Source organism: Olea europaea, chromosome 7 (genome assembly GCF_002742605.1).
Source record: "Olea europaea var. sylvestris chromosome 7, O_europaea_v1, whole genome shotgun sequence".
NCBI lineage: Eukaryota > Viridiplantae > Streptophyta > Magnoliopsida > Lamiales > Oleaceae > Olea > Olea europaea.
The window spans coordinates 4926962-4944301 of NC_036243.1; the positions used below are offsets into that span (position 1 = coordinate 4926962).

The 17340-nt window shown below is 33.8% G+C and overlaps 1 protein-coding gene across 4 annotated transcripts; it reads right to left on the reverse strand.

The window, feature by feature from the left end:
* Positions 1 to 1780: 1780 nt before the first annotated feature.
* On the reverse strand, positions 1781 to 5618 carry LOC111396753 (short-chain dehydrogenase/reductase family 42E member 1). Of its 4 annotated transcripts, none has more exons than XM_023023254.1 (6): positions 5251 to 5618; positions 4140 to 4482; positions 3910 to 3971; positions 3700 to 3780; positions 3296 to 3492; positions 1781 to 2635 (listed from the first exon to the last, which is right to left on the reverse strand). In XM_023023254.1, exons 1-6 carry the CDS (start codon positions 5438 to 5440, stop codon positions 2201 to 2203), a joined length of 1308 nt encoding a protein of 435 aa, XP_022879022.1. In that variant the 5' UTR covers positions 5441 to 5618; the 3' UTR covers positions 1781 to 2200. The 4 variants fall into 4 exon arrangements, with proteins under 4 accessions (XP_022879022.1, XP_022879021.1, XP_022879020.1 ...); XM_023023253.1 differs by having other exon boundaries at positions 1781 to 2001; positions 2201 to 2635; positions 3700 to 3971; positions 5251 to 5617; XM_023023252.1 differs by having other exon boundaries at positions 3700 to 3971; positions 5251 to 5617.
* Positions 5619 to 17340: the final 11722 nt, after the last annotated feature.

The window sequence follows — 17340 nt, forward strand, 5'->3', positions numbered from 1 at the left end:
GTTTGAGCTCCATTTTTATTCAAAAATCATCGTTGAATAGTAGATTTATAGAGAATGTGGTTAAAAAATAAGAAAAAGTCTTATGTTTGCGTGTAATATTATTTTATTGAATAATTTGTAATTGAAAGGAATAGAGGAAAAAATGCATTTTGAAAATAGTGGGAATCAAACAAGGGCTTAAATTTTCGCTTCCTTCTTATATTGACTATTTCGAGTTTCGTTTCTTCATCAATATCATTCAAGTGAATTGGATGACTACTTTCATGCACATCGTTGACATCTAAATCATTAAGAATTGGAATGTTATTGAGGCCAAAAATTAAAAAAAAAAAAAAAATCATTATGGAATTGAAACCCTCAACATAACTATTGGGATCCATTTGTATAAAATGAAATTGGAATGTTTAACTATGAAATAGAAGTATGGAATATAATAGATGAATTATAGAATTGAGAATGAAGTGAGTAAATATAAGGAATCGAAAACATAATGGATGAATTGAACAGATTGATGATTAAATAATGTAATAAGAAATTAAATTGAGAATGAGTAATTTAGATTATAAAATGTAGAGATAGATTGTAGAGAATTGATATGAAAAAAATGAAATGAAGATTATTCATGGAGTTTGGGAAAGATAAAATATATATATTACTTTATGAAGATGGGCTTTTTGAAGACAAGAACACAAGATCAATTCTCATAAGCTCGTGGGCCGTCAGCCGAGGGGCTCGACTCTTCGTTTTCAACTTTGAGCTCAACTCATACTTGAGCTCATCCCCAAAGGAGCCCAAGCAGTCCATAAGTTAAGGTTCCATTCAACCCAATTGCCACCCCTAATAAATATCCAAGAATTGATTACAATATCCTAATTAAAAGCATTATGTCAAAGTAATTGACATAAATTCAAAAATAAAATATAATCTTTATCTTTCCAAAGTCTTCTTCAAATATTGCTATATGTGTTTATATTTGCTATGATGGTATCTCTTCCATTGTTTATTTTTTACTTTAATTGAAAAAGATATTCTATGAATATTAGGATTTACGTTAAATGTAAAATTTAAAAGAATATAAAAGATCCAAAAGCTTTTAATTAGGATAAGTAGTGAATGAAGTGATGACTTTTATTTGGTATTATTCTTGTGTATTTAAGTGAATTTACATTACGTTAAAAATATAATACAAATTTTTTTTTTTAAGTGGACAAATTAAAATAGCAACCCGCATAATCTTGTTATCATGTAAACTAGTGAGCATGTTTGAGGCCCATTTTATGAAGAATGTATTTTAGAATAGTAAAGTGATAAAAAAATGTGTAGTTAACAAATAATTTGAATTTGCATATAAAATTATTTTATTGAAGAATGTATGTTTAAGAGAAAGAGAAAAAATTACATTTTGAAAATAATGGAAATCAATAAAAATGTATTTTGAAGAGAGAGAGAGAAAGACATGCACTTATTTTTGTTTGAACTCCATATTTTGGGGAAAAAATGTATTTTGAAATATAATTTTTTTGAAAAACAAATGGTTATGAAATAAAGAACAATTTTAAATTTGCGTGTAAAACTATTTTATAGAAGAATGTACGGTTGAAAATCAATTTTGAAAAAAACTAGTATTTGCACAAAAATGAGAGCTGCTATGTGTACAACTCCCTCACAATAAGGGGCTCATGATTTTTTTATTCGGCGTAGGCCCTCCCATTGTGCGGGGATTGTACACCAGACTTTACAAAAATCAAATTTCTACAAAAATCTATATGAAAAGCTAGAATGTCTGCAAAATGATTAGTTTTCATAGAGGTGCAATAATTGTTATACAAATAGAAGAATAAGCAGCCAACTACAGAGAAAAAATGTCTCCCTTTTTGGGAATGAGAGTCAGATTTTTCTCTCACTATAAATATGGATTAATTTAAATATAACCACTTCTGGAGGCTCTCCATCCCTTGGACTCCGGACCCTCTCTCTTTCTCCCTCTAATCTGCTGGCCGGCTGGTTAATAGTATTACAAGAAGTTAAACGGGACAAAAGAAGAAAAAGAGGACCCTAAAAAAAATTAAAATAAAAAAAAGGATTCATCTCTCAGACAAACCAGTGTCCCTCTTCAAAATGGTACAACTATATCTGGCGTCTATTTCATCAATTTTCCTTTCTGTTAAGGTACATGCAGGCTACAGGGAAAGACATATACCTACATTTTGGCCCTCTTCAACAAGAAACGCAATGAAAATATTCCCAAAGCAAAAGTCTGCCAAAACCATCCTCTGGCATTCACAGGATCCACCTTTTTCGCAAGTTTCCAAGCATATATAGCCTCACCAATATGTGTTGCTACGGCTAGAAGGAAAAACATCTTTAGACCCCACATGGAGCGTACAAAGAAAAGGCTGATTGCTCTAAGCAAGGGAATGGGACCAAAATCAGGCATGTATGCAGCAGAAAACAGAGAAATCATTCCAATCACAATGAACAGCCATGCGTATATGGTTGGTCCATCCAGTGTTCTCTTTTTCCTCTCTTGCCAGTATGCAATGGTTTCAGTCATACCTTCTTGGGGACTCACCATTGGGATGTAGCCCAGCTCCTCCTTTGCCTTTAAGAAAGAGAAGTAATGGGTTACGCCAACCTGCCAAAATACAAGATGTTTATCATAGCTGAAGTGGCATAAATTATTCGACGACTTATAAACCCAATGCAACAAAAGATAGAAAACAACAAGCCTAACCCTATGGTATAACTCAGAATGCAACTCCAATTTGTGCAACCCTTGGAAGTTACAAAAGCAGAAAATTTAATTTCTCGAAATTGAAGGGAGCCAGATGCTTTCTAGTTTCCGGATAGAAGAAAGAGGTGTAGTTAATAATTGGAAATATGGTTAACTGAAATATAGGCAGCATAAGTTCTGAATTTCATTAGCTCATAATGCTATTCTCTTATTTGATATTGGTAAACCTTTAAGAAATATGTTGCCAGTCTCAAAAAAGTATAAATGTCTACTAATTGCATGTTGTCATCACAAAATAAGAAGTCCATTCACATATAAACTCTCTGAGAGTTTCATTACTATCCCATTTAATAAAAAGGACATAATCGTGAGGATTAATTATATAAAACTATAGGTGATATGCCTATGTAAAAAATGAGAAGGCATAATCAAGCATAACGTCATATTATGCTTCTATGGTTGATTTATTTCAGTGAGGACGGCACACAAGAAGATCACTAGATATCTGGAATAAATAGACCATAAAAGAAAAACAAAAGCAGGAAAATCTATGTATGACACCTTGTATACTTCAGCAGGAAGGATCAAGGGCTGAGGAAGCCACTTCTTACTCAACCATGGATACAAAGCTGTGTAGAAAGCCCAAAATAGGTTTCCTAGAAAAAGAGCATGTGGAACAGCTAATGACATCTTCGGCAAGTCATAGTCCAAGCTTTTGAGTAGTGGACGGATGAATAGAAAAGTGTTCACTGGAGACCCTGTGAATGAAAGAAAATCGTACACTGATGATTATTAATCAATCAGAAAATATTGGATCTCTACAACCACTAGATAAAGTTAGTGTCTCTGCAGCCTTCTCATCTAAGAAGCCATCAGAGAAACAAATTTTGAGTACTTAAAAGTTTTAGTTGGTCCAGCCCAATTTTCAGTAACGTAAATCGTATTGAAATTTACAACAATTTTACCATCTGATATGAAGTAAGGTTGACCAGCAGCAACTGGGCGTCCTTCTCTCCCAGGTATGTTGTCCAAAAGTCCCATACTAGCTAAGAGCAGGGCCAATACAAGGTTATCCACATAAACCCAGTCTGTTTTTACACTCGTCGTGCCAATTTTAAATGGCACAAGACCTAACTTAGCAAGATTTATAATCCTTGGAAAATGCCTTTCTTCACCTGGTCCATATATGGCAGCGGGACGGATTGCACAGGTATAGAGACATTTCCCTTTCTTCTTTCTGCACATCATGAGAAATCACATAACAAGGAAATTAAACAGCTTCTGAAACAACTTTTAAAAGTTTCTCTGAGAGAAGCATTATATTAAATGTTCATTCTTAGTACATTTCTTAATATGTAACATCAAGATTATGGGTGTGTTGCTTAAAAGTGAAAGTATTACTTACTTGAAGGGACGCCCATTGCTCTTCAGGACTAATTGTTCAGCTATAGATTTGCTACGGCCATATGGATCCACATGGTCATCCATGGGGAAGTAAGGTAAGCTTTCGTTTCCATTCACAATTTCTTTTCCACCAAACACAACATTGTACGTGCTCACGTATACCAGTCTCTGAACCCCATTATCCAGGCAAGAATCGAGGACATGGCAGGTTCCATTTATGTTTATCTCATCTACACGACCATACTGGATCATTTCTTTACCAGACATGCCATACGAAGCAAGGTGGAAGACACAGTCTGCCCCGCGTAAAGCCTTATCGACATCTTGTTTGTGAGAAATATCACCTAACAGTGTACAAATCATGAACGAGTGAGATCTAACATAAGTCCTTGCAGAAGGAAGGAAGCTAATAACCCATGCACCGCCAAATCAAACAAAATGTCCTTGATCTTCAATGACACATTTGGGAAACAATGCATTCTTTTATGAGAAAGATCTTGACAAACTAGGTAAATTGAAAATTACCATATCATGACGATATAGTCAATAAGCTAAAATGATTATTGAATATATCTATAAGTTCTCTTTTACACTCACTTCTGATCCCAGTACTCTGTGGCATCCTTGTCGTAAACCCAGACATTTGAATTTCTGATACTGATCAGTGTTATGTATTCTGGTGCATATACATTCAACACTTACTAATCATCAAGATATATAACTAACATTAAGTAAAATCAATAATAATTAATTCAACTAATTAGCAAAGAATAATAATTATCTCAGTTATTCAATCCTCTATTACTCCTCTACTAGCTTAATAAAAAAATGAAAAACGTTGAGGTCTAAAAAATGTTCAGAAAAATAAAAGCAACAAACTTCAATAAGATCACAATTTTTTTACTCTCTGTGTATTAGACAAATTCATGAAAAAACATTGAAAATTATAGATAAATAGATATACCCGCACGGATTCAATTAAATTCTCAGTTCTAGTCGCCTCCATTAACCAGGAGAAAAAATCAAGAAGTTGAAGCTTTATACAAATTCTCGATCAAATCGATTTCAAATGCATTCTGAGAACCCAAAAAAAAAGTCTAAAGCAAAAATACCCTGGATGCAGTCAACGCCGTGACGGCGAAGATCATTGGACCAAGGAGACTCGGTGCGAAGATCAAAGGCTCGAACCTTACGAGCGCCTCTTCTAACGAGCTCTAAGCAAAGGGCCGAACCCACGAAACCCAGCCCGCCAGTCACCACGAAGGTGTTGTTCTCTATCCCTTCGTTCTCGCTCAAATGCATCCTTCAAATCAAACTCTATAATTCTCTGAGTGTAAAGCTCTACAAATGAATTTTTTGCTGCTCGATAATTTCAAAGATCAATTGATAGATTGAGATTTCAATTTGATTGTTGCATTGCATTTGACTCCAGACTGGATGGTACTATCTCAAAATGATTTTGTCATTTTACCAACGTTTGTCCAGGAGTTAAATGCACGAAATCAGTGCTAATGGCCGGTTGACCCATTTTATTTTCACTTTAGCTTTGACTGATTTAAAAAAATAAAAATAAAATAAATAAAATTGAAAATCCAATTTAAAGACAATTTTCCAAAAATACCCCTACATCCTTCCTCACTCTCGAAATTTCGCCATCTACTGGGAAACAAATTTCACCTTGGCTTTCACTTTCATTGACAATCAGTTATCCAGACATCCTTCCTCACTCCCGAACTTCTAGTTGCCGACGATCCCCTATTGTAAAGGTTATTTTTTGTTGAGTTTTAATTAGATTATTGATTGGAATATTATTTTTGTAGTGTGAAAGGCATTATTTAAACTAGATTTGGGTATAGATGAAGTGTATTGACCCATTTTGGTATATAGGGAGCTCCAACTCGTTGAAAATGGTGAAATCCGACGAGATGGAGCTCCCTGGTGTTGACAACAAGCCTCTAACGGTTGGCCGGCTGTCAACGGTCAGCAAACAACCGGGTAAACTCCGTTGTTTGTAATCGGGTAACTAACTCGACGGAAATGGTGGAATCCGATGAGATGGAGCTCCTCAGTGTTGACGGCAGACCTCTAATTGCCGACCGGCTGTCAACAGTCGGCAAACAACCGGGTAAACCTGATCGTTTATAACTAGCTTTTACCTGGTTGTTAACAGCTGGTTTTAATTGACAGTTAACAGCAGGATAACAGTCGGGGACGACTATTAAGTGGCCTACGACTGTTAAATGGGTCGACTACTAAGTTGCAATCGGTCCAGTTTTTTTTTTCTTAAATTAATTGAAGTCAATAAAGGTTTCGAATTTTTAATTAAATAACTTTTTTTTTATCAAACTTAAAGAAATTTGTTATTCTAAAATTAATTTTCAAATTAATTTTTTAATTCTAATTTTAAATTTAATTTTTATTTATTTATTTTAAATTTAAATATTCATTTTAATTATAATTTAATTTAAATAAATTTGTTATGTTAACATTAATTTTTTAATTCTAATTTCTACTTCTTATTTTTAATTTAATTTTAATTTTTTATTTTATTTTAAATTTGAATTTTCATTTTTAATTATAATTTTAGTTTAAAGAAATTTGTTATTCCAAAATTAATTTTCAAATTAATTTTTTAATTCTAATCTTAACTTTTTATTTTAAATTAAATTAAATTATTTTATTTTATTTTGTTTTAAATTTAAATTTTCATTTTAATTTAAATTTAAATTTAAACAAATTTTTTATTTTAAAATTAATTTTCAAATTACTTTTTTAATTATAATTTTAACATTTTATTTTAAATTTAAATTTAATTTCCATTTTAATTTTTTATTTTAATTTTAATTTTAATTTTAATTATTAATTTTCAATAATATTTAAAAAATTCATATTATTAATTTAATTTGAATAATTTTTTATTTTCATTTTAATATTAATTTTTAATTTAATTAGTTAATTATAATTTTAACTTTTAATTTCAATTTCAATTTTAATTTTAATTATTACTTTTTGGTAACAATGTAAAATTTTCATAATCTTTATTTACTTTGAATAATTTTATATTTTCATCTTAATTTTAATTTTTTATTTTGACTATTATTTTAAATTTAAATTATTATTTTTTGATAATAGGGTAAAAATTTCAAGAATCTGCGTCTTGCGTATAGTAGTTACGAGTCGGTTCGATTAATTTGGAGTTATTATGATTTATTCTATTATTTCTTGTACAATGTTCTAATATTCTGTTTCAATTTTTGCAGGATGAATTATCATCTAAATGCAAAGCTAAGACAGATGCGGGGCAAAGCTACGTGGAACAGTAACTTTAATAGCTTTACCCAGGTCTTGGAGCTGCTTGATGACCAGCATGCAGATATGCTGCGTTAGTCCTTTTTGTAGCCTCTGAACCCGTTGAAAGAGTTGCAGTTTTCAACCTAGATGATCGATACTCTTCTATGTCGGTTGCTGAGTCCAGTTGACGGCGATGCCCTTCACTTCAACCTCAGGGGCAAAGTCGTCAGCTTTTCCATGTTCGAGTTTGCGCTGCTCACTGGATTAAAGATTACGGGCGATGAGGCAGCTAGAGGTGGGACCTAGAGAAAAAATTGGCTGTAGGACACTTACTTCCAGTGACAGTGGGCAGTGGTTCTACCTCAGCTGATAGACGCAATCATGAGGTGTGACTAGATATTGGACAAACTGAAGTTAGGTCTAGTCTACATCATTGAGATCATGATGCGATGTCACCACAAGAAGATTGCAATTGACCTCTTCTACCTGGAGATCGTTGACGACATAGATCGCTTCAATAACTATCCATGGGGCCGCAGATATTTCGAGGACACCATACATATCTTCATCAGACCGCACTCGAAACCCACGGAGCTAGTGCGTAAGTACGACGCCTACGGATTCCCCCAGCGCTACAGGTAAATGATTAACGCAATCAATGTTAAAATATTTTTTCTATTAAATTTGTATATACTAATTTATGTGTTGCAGATCTGGGCGTATGAGACTGTCCCCATATTGGGTACCATTAGCGAGGGGAGACACGCTGCCCTCGGATGCACCATTAGCGAGCATCTCGAGCGAAGGGATGTCCCATCAGCTTTCCTCGACAACCCTCATATGAATATTATAGATTTGTGATTTATATTGTCATAGTTTAAAATCTTATTACATGATTGTTAATGATTTGAAATGTCAATATGTCAACTTGAAGTAATAACTCATTTGACACCGTCGATGGATGAGGAGGTGCAGGGTCTTGTACGTGAAGTAGCGGTTCCGCACACCCAAGATGACTAGATGTCCGATTCGATCCTTGATCGAGATTGGATAAGTGAATTATTGATTAATATGTTGTATGAGTTAGCAATTATTAAATAAGTTAATAATCTGTAAGTTTGTGCATAACGTGAGCTAGATGATCGGGCATCACCTCCGTCGACAACATCACCTCCACCCAGGGCATCACCATCACATCCGAGATCACCTCCTTCCCCTTGGGGTCATTATTCTGATGATCTATATCATCGCCTGACTGGATTTATGGTGTAGAAGATTGGCGCGCTGCATCGAGAGCTGATAAGAGTTATATCAGGGCAGATCAACGTGCTGCGTCGAGATATGGTGGAGCAGGTCGACGTTCTAAGACGCCAGTTGGTAGGGAGGGTCGAGGATATAGCCTATGATGTTAGAGTGCAGCGTGAGTATTTAGAGGACCTTCAGGATGAGGTGATAGCACTCCGAGGTGATATAGCTAGCAAACGATGGGGTGACAGAAAAGGCGACCGAGGGGGTGATCGAGAGGAGGATAGAGATGGGGGTCACCAACAGTCGTGGTTATAGGATGCATTGGAATCCTTTCTTCAGTCCATGGAGGATAGGGTGGTGGTGGAGGACAGGGTGGCCCCGAGGGCAAAGGAGGGAGGTGGCCTCGAGGGGACGGGAGCGATGGTTGAGGAGATAGTGCCAAGAGGGGTGGATGAGAAGGTGGGCCCGTTGGCAACGAGAGCTGTGGTTGATGGAGGAAGAGGTGAGTCTGGAGGAGGTGGTGATTGTCAGGGCAGAGGTGGTGGCTATCCCCAAGGTGTACGAAGGGAGGACAACCACCGTGACTGAGGCGAAAAAGAGTGCTATTGACATGCCGGAGTTGGTGGTAGGCAAAAGACCCAGAGTGCCATCACAGTACATCGTCTCTCCCTTCACGGCTGAGATGAAGAGGAGGAGGTTTGTCGATAGGACGATTCCCAACCTATTTCGGGAGGTGGATCATGCCAAATGGAAAGCGTTCGAGACGGAATAGAAAAGAATGTTGTCCGGATTAGTATTCATGATATTAGTAAAGTACGTTGGATTACTCGTATATGTTTCTTTAATATTTCTCTATTTCTTTTTTTAGGACCGCCGTATGATCGATACTACGACGATCTCCAATACTTATAAGTGGTTCCACAATATCATCACTTCAGGAGCTTGGCTTGCCGACGATTTAAGTGAAGTAGTCATAATGTTATTTTTTATGTGTATATCATTGTTTGTTTATGCAATGAAATAACTCCTATTTGTACTGCTATTTCTTAATGCAGTACATCGATTTGGTCATGAACTTGTTGCATGATCGGGTTCAAAGATATTCGGGGTCATTTAACAGTCCTGGTCGAGTCATATTGAATTTGGAGTTCGGACGAAACATTGACATTGAGTACCAGTCACTCCAATATGCTGGCAAGGAGTACGCGGTGCCCGACTATATACTCAAGTGAACCATAGGGATGTGACCACGTGTCGAGGGAAACCATGGGAGGATTTTACACATATGTACATAACAGTGATCGTAAATCATCACTGCATAGTTTTGAAGATTGTGCTCATTGAGTCTACTATATATGTGTTCGACCCCGATCATTCATGCCTGACACAGAGTCAGTTCGAGCAAAATCTAGAATCCATGTTGTTTTTGTCCCTACGATGGCTAGATATGTAGGATTGACTATGAAGGACAGATTAGTCGTCGTGCGGGACATGACGACGGCCAGACAGACAATACCGTAAGTGGTTCTAATTTTTTTTTAATTTAATACTTAATTTTTTTGTTGCACAGTACTGATCTAACTAATTATTGTTCAATTGCAGGGGAGATTGCACCATGTTCATAATAAAGTATATTAAACTTTTGAGTATAGGACAGAAGGTTGATGGAATTAACTAATCATAGATACAAATTTGGATAAATAAGTTGGTGTGCGATTTATTCGATTTTAATTGTGATTCGTAAATACTGTAAATATTGATTTTTTTGTAATTACTAAATAATTAAATATTTATTTTTTGTATTTACGAAAGTTTTGTAAACTTTTGTATTTACATTGTAAATTTTTCTTATCGTATTGAACAATTGATTATTAAATTACGACGTCCTTTGAAATATCGTAAAATAAATGCAAACACTGCTTATTTCAGATGGACAACATTACAAAATGATTTAGCTATCATTTAGAGGAATATGACTTGTACAATATTGGACAGTATACTCTACTGATTTGCACCTGCTGCATCTATGCGGTCGAGAAAATTTTTCGATAGATGGTATTATAGATGTACTTGGACGTCTAGGATCACGTGGTTCAATGAGAGGTGGCGACAATGTATTGAGTCGGCAAATATGGTCGGGGACTTACCACTCAACTTCGTTCCGCAAAGGAAATATTATCTCAGTATACGCAACTCTCCAATAATCAGTCGTGTAATAATGAGATCACAATGTTCTAGTTGTAAATCATCGATACATAGCAATCGCGACTATATGCTCACAAGAAAAAGTCTCCAACTGAAATTTTTTACAAGTGCATGTGTCAGTCGAGTCTGCCATGTTTATCGTATTACATGCACATTCCACTGAGAAGCACGACTCGTCCAGTGGTTCGATATTCAACTGTCTCGCAAGTTCTGTAACCTTAAATAGCCTTTCTTTTTGCACCGGGGCTAGCACATTCATGCAATTCTGTGATTCCGTACGTCGATCGTGATATCATTGCTGTAGCTTGTTACGGATATTCTCAATCAGTTCAATGATGGGTAATTCTCGATCCTTCTTGAATAATGCATTGAGAGATTTCGCGTTGTTTGACATCATCTTGTTGTATCGATGCCTTGAAAAATACTAGCGCGCCCAATGTTCAATCCCCATTTTTGTTAAATAATCTCATGTATCGAATGATTTACTTCCTATTTCAACCATAAACTTATTATACTTTTCAACACTGTAACCTTCAGCGACTCTCCTAAACAATGAAACAATACCTTTATCTCGATATCTGGTCTTCAGATTACCTTGAATATGGTACATAAAATTTGGAAAAACTTCAACGATACCATTTATTAAAGGTTGTCCCCCGATCGGTTACAAATGCAAAGTCCTCGACTTCCACGATTATTTTTCTCAACTTTGTGAAGAACCACCACATCGACAGGTCATTCTTACTATCGATTATGCCGAATGTAAAAGGGTAAATTTGAATGTCGGCATCTTGACATGTAGCAATAATCAACTTACCTTAATATTTAGATTTCAGTGTTATACTATCAACTAAAATTAGGGGTCGCATTGTATTTCGAAATCCCCGAATGCATTGTCCATACGCCATAAAGAAAAATTTGAAGCAATTATCACCCTCCGTCTCAATAAAAAATTTTGAGACAAGATTAGTTTTCCTCATATTATGGCAATACCTGGCCAATTTAGCATAGCTTTCTTCTGCAGAGCCCATTAAATCCTCAAACGTACATTCCTTGGCCTTTCAGGCCTTCTAGTAGCTCAAGACTACTCCGTACGCTCGACGGACGTCGTTAATGATGTCTGATTGTCTGTAGATCGTACGTGGATCCTGATACTTGTGCATTATTTGTTGACTAATAAATCAAGCTCGAGCTTGTCTGTAATCATTTCGACGTAATCCTACTTCACAAGTATATTCTCGTGTATACTTGCGAACTGCAAGCACTCATTCGTGTACATCTTCGTCACTCACAAATGCCAACAGCAACTGTCATCTACGCATACGATCGTCAACAACGACTTGATCGATTTTTTCACTTTGAACTCAAAGTTATATTTCAGCGCTACTAGGTACACAGCTTCCTGCAAATCTTTTTTCGTTTCAAATAGTTGCTCGACATACCAATTCTCACTATCGAGAACCACACGTGAAGAGTTAGAGGACGATCCACTCGATCCAGCCCCTGAGGTCCCACCTCGCTCATGTCTTTGTCAAGATAAAGTAATCAAATCCTCGTCTGTAAAAGTATTTACATTTTCACACTCATTGTCGTGAACTACGGACGAAATTCTGTGAGTAACTGTCTTTGGAATAACCGCATCATCTTCACGAGCTATCTAGACCATATATCAAAAATCATTAGCATTGTGATCCCCTCCGTTCGAGTCTACTTGTTCACCTTCGACGACATCTTTCCTAACTAAAGTCAAGCAAACAGGAGCCAGGTGCCTATTGTTCATTTCAAACAGATAATTCACTTCAACATCAGAAGAAATCGTCATAGTTTGAATCAAAACTTCTTAATCGCTGAATTTAAATTTCAATTCTATGTCATATTAAGAGAGATCGACATTCAACTTGTTCTATAAAATATTATAGAGTTCTACATATGATGTTGTTTCTGTTATGGAAATTGGGATATCATTACGTTTATCGCTCGTTCATTTGCATACTCATCGATCTTTTTTATCCAACTCAAAATCATCAAAGTAACAAATTGGGTCTACAACCATATCTGTATGACGAAGTAGAATTTTTAATTCCAAAAAAAAATATCGAAAGCAATAAAAATAGCCAAAAAAAATTCAAATAGCCAGCTGTTTTACGAACAGCCGAATCTAACAACCTGCTGTCCAGCTGGCAAATAGCCGACAGTCGACTGTTAAAATTCGACTGTCTGACAGAATAAAGACACCAAACTTTTACAGATGAATTTTTCGTATATGCATATTAACTTTTTCGCATCAAATGCTAAAATTTTTCACAGATCTATTAAAAAAATTATCTACATTAACATTATATATGTAAAAATAAATTTTATCTATTAAAAAGTACAACAATTCAACGAAAACAAAATTAAATGTGCTTATTTTTATTTACCAATCTGATGAGATTTATATAAAAGAATTTTCAACTATCGCGTTCGATAATTTTTTCTAATTTTGAGGTTGGAGCAGATGAAAGGTAAGAGTGTTTTTATCTGTGTTGGAGTAAACAGATAAGAGAAGTTTAGCTGATTTTGATATTTTAAGTGGGAAGTGTTTGGTTTTTATTTGTTGACTAAAGGATAGTAATATCTTTTAAACAAAATCATCTTTTGTAATTTTATAATGTACTTAAGGGTATTTTCATCTTTTAACCACCAATAGGCTATTGTCATAATATTCCATTGTTCTCAAGTCAAAGTGGAATTTGTGCACTTTGACTTGACCATTTTTAAAAGTACCCTAGTTAAATGTTTCAATAATCATTGTCTTCTACCATGATCTCAGTTTATTTGCTAAATTTTAAAGTGTTTAGTTCACTTAGCCTTTTTCATTTGCACACCATCAAAAGTCCGTTGCCTTAATCGTTGACTTGACTAACAAAAGTTCCACATGTAAAGTTACAACATGTAAAAAAATTACAACTCAATAAAACAAACGTTTTATTATTCATCCAATTTATACTTCATCACAATTTACTCATCAAACATTAAAATACTTTTTAATTGTCACTCATCTTTAAGATGTATTCCATCTACCTTCCGCTAGATCTCGTTCCCTTCGTTGCTAATGTTTCTTACAAAAATTTCACGTGACAAGTTACGATCATTAAATAAATTACAACTCAGCCAAATCATCAACTTACCAAAATCATCATATATAAAACGCGACTTCCATGGCCCCATAAGCTTTTCTAATCCCCAATAATACGTCCCCAATTTTAGCTCTTGAAATCTTAGTTGCTAAATTCACTCATCTTATCCACGTACAGCTAAATTATATATGAGAAAGAGTCAATTGTCAAGAAGGATGAGAAAAGCTACTGCTTAAAGCTTTATCACCCAGTTGTATTATCTGCTTGAGGTCTCTAAACTCAACCATCCATTTTGCAATTGTGTGTCCAACTATTTAAGGAATGATTAGGATTAGAGACGTCGAGCAGATGGTACGATTGTGAATATGGCCTAATAATTAGTAGCTTCTCGCATCATTATCAACAATTGACTCTATCTATGTGGTTGAGATGAGTGAATTGGGTGGCTAGGGTTTTTAAGTACTGAAATTGGGGACGTATTATTGGGGCTTAAAGAAGTTTATAGGGTCGTGGATGTCGCATTTCAAATATGATGATTTTGGTGGGTTGATGATTTTGTTGAATTGTAATTTTTTTAATGATCGTAACTTGTTAATTAAGATTTTCATATGATACATCAACAACGAAATGAACGAAATTTGGTGGATAGCTAATGGAGTGCAATGTCTCGAATATGGGTTATTATTGAAAATCATTTTGAAGTTTGATGAGTAAATTGTGACTAAATAAAAGTGGATGCGTAATTTTTTTAACGATCGTAAATTGCCACGTGGGATTTTCATTAGCCACATCATCAAATAAGGCAACAAATTTCTTAGGGTGATCAATGGGGTGCAAACAAAAAAAAAGTTTAATGAATACTATGAAATACCTTAAAGTTTGGTGAGTAAACCATGACCATGGTATAAGACTATAAATTAAGTGATTATTAAAACATTTAACTCTTTAGTCCACTATTATTTTAAAATTCTTGTTTTTTTAAATTTATTTTCAATCACACATTCTCAGAATAAAAATATTTTACACATAAACTCAAAATTGTTTTCTACCTTTTAGCCATACATTCTCCAAAACAGGGTCGGCCCTAATATTTTGGGAGCCTTGTGCCAATTTCAAATTGGGGCCTTATATTTTGAGTCTCCTTGTATAGAGTTTTAGCCAATTTGATGACAATTAAGCCCTTGTTTGAGCCCCATTTTTCATAAAAATACATTCTTCAATAGCGATCTGACACTATTTCAACCATACATTTCTCAATAAAATAATATTACACGCAAATTTAAAATTTTTTCTTATTTTTTAATATACATTTTACATCGTAACACTATTTCAAAATGCATTTTTTTTTAGAAAAATGGCCCTCAAACAATCCTAAAATCAAATTTTTGGTAGATTTTGATAAAAGTAGATAAAATATGTGGATTTATAGTCTTGGAACCCATAAAATATGTGGTTAAAATTAATTGTTGATTTTGACTTATATTAAAATCTAAAATCAATACGAAACAAGGGCTTAATATAATTATAAAGAATATAACACGGACAACTAAGCCCCAAATTTGAAGAGAAAATTAATAAAATGTCAAATTTCAACTAACAATACAAATTACAAGTAAAGTTCGACAAACACAATTACAATACAATGGCAAGGAGTATGCTCGTTTGTATGATTATTTTCTCACTGGAACTATTTCAAATAAAATTGAATATACATTTAAGTGATTTATGTATAAAATTGGAGAATGTGACTGTAAAAGATAGTGTAAAAAAATAATGAAAGTGACGATCGAATACAAACAAGTTTCTAATTTTATATTAATTTATAAAAAAATTAATTTAAAATAAGAAGTATCTGTGTATGAACAAGGACAAAAAATTATTAAATTCAAAGTACTTTCAACAAATATCTAAAAATATTATTATCATGATATTAAAACAAAACAATATAATAACAACATATTTATTCTGTAGTATATATTTTGAAGATAAGAGAGAAAGAAACCTGTAAAGTAGTAATAATGGTAGCGAGATCAAACCAAATTGCATCGAATCTTCAAAATTTTGATTCAAAGTGAGATAATTTATATTTTGTTGAGTTGAAAAAATAATGGTAGGTGATTGTTGGACATGGAATCGCAAAAGACAAAAAGACTTTTTGTTTGGTTAAAAAAAAAAAAAGAAAATGAATGTTTGGAAAATAAAGTGTCAACTTAATTATAAATAGGGAAAGTAACGTTTGTGATGAATAAATGTAAGTGATAAGTTTGTTGCCATATATATATATATATTCTAAAGATTTTTGTATTTTCAATTTTTATTAGTTTCTTATGTTTGCATACGATAATTCTATTTTCAGAATTTCATAAATATAATTTTTATTTTTCTTCAACCAACCAATTTATTTTTCATAATTTCGGGCTCTCACCAAAGCGAGGCCTTAGGCGATTGCCTACTTGACCTACACTCAGGGCTGCCACTACTCCAAAAAATAACTATTTCAAAACTCATATTCTCATTTTAAATGTAGACAAACAAGGGCTCGGGACATAGAGTTAAAGAGTTAATTTAATCAAACTTTACGTATGTTGCTACTTGTTCACTCAAATTTAAAAAATGATTGACTCATATTTTGAAAAATGTTACTCAATGGTCACTTACATCAATCTCCTCCGTCTATATGGACCAAAAATCTACTTTGACAAACAAAAATCCTACTTGGTTTTGACGGAGTCCACGTGGACAGATGAAACTAGTATGAATGATGGATGGATATCCTTTTCCAAATATCGGAAAGTTGTGGGTAACCTTTTTTTTTCTTTTAAATTTAAATGAGCAAGTAGTAACCTAAGATAAAGTTCAATAAGCATTGACTTAATTAATTCGATTTTAGAAGGGTTTAAAGTTGACATTAAAGGCTTTATTTCAGTTCCAAATTTAATAAAATTGATTAAATTCATGAATTATTGCAACTCTGCGAATCAATTATTTGCTCACCAATTATTGAACTCCAGTCAATTTATTTCGATGGCTCTAACATATTACATCATTATTCTTCTGTTTCAAGAAATACCCAAAATTGATCAGCCAGCAAATTCAGCTGGATAAATCAGTAGTTTTTGTTCTAAACCAACCCAAAAAGGGGGTTTGCTACTGTAATAATTATATTGAAACAATTTAATCATTTTTTATTAATTCACGAAATTAATCAATTCTAATAAATTTGTAACTAAAATTAAGCGTCTTCAATGCCCACTCTAAAGCCTTAAAATTTCGAGTTAATTAAATCAATGCTCATTGAATTTTATCTTAAGTTACTACTTCCNTATATATATATATATA

Coding starts and splice junctions, on each gene's coding strand:
- LOC111396753 (XM_023023253.1), bottom strand. CDS start 5,440: ATGCATTTGAGCGAGAACGAAGGGATAGAGAACAACACCTTCGTGGTG. Junction 4,483..5,250: donor CGGCGTTGACTGCATCCAGG/GTATTTTTGCTT, acceptor GTACACTGTTAG/GTGATATTTCTCACAAACAA. Junction 2,636..3,295: donor TTCCTGCTGAAGTATACAAG/GTGTCATACATA, acceptor GTATTTTGGCAG/GTTGGCGTAACCCATTACTT.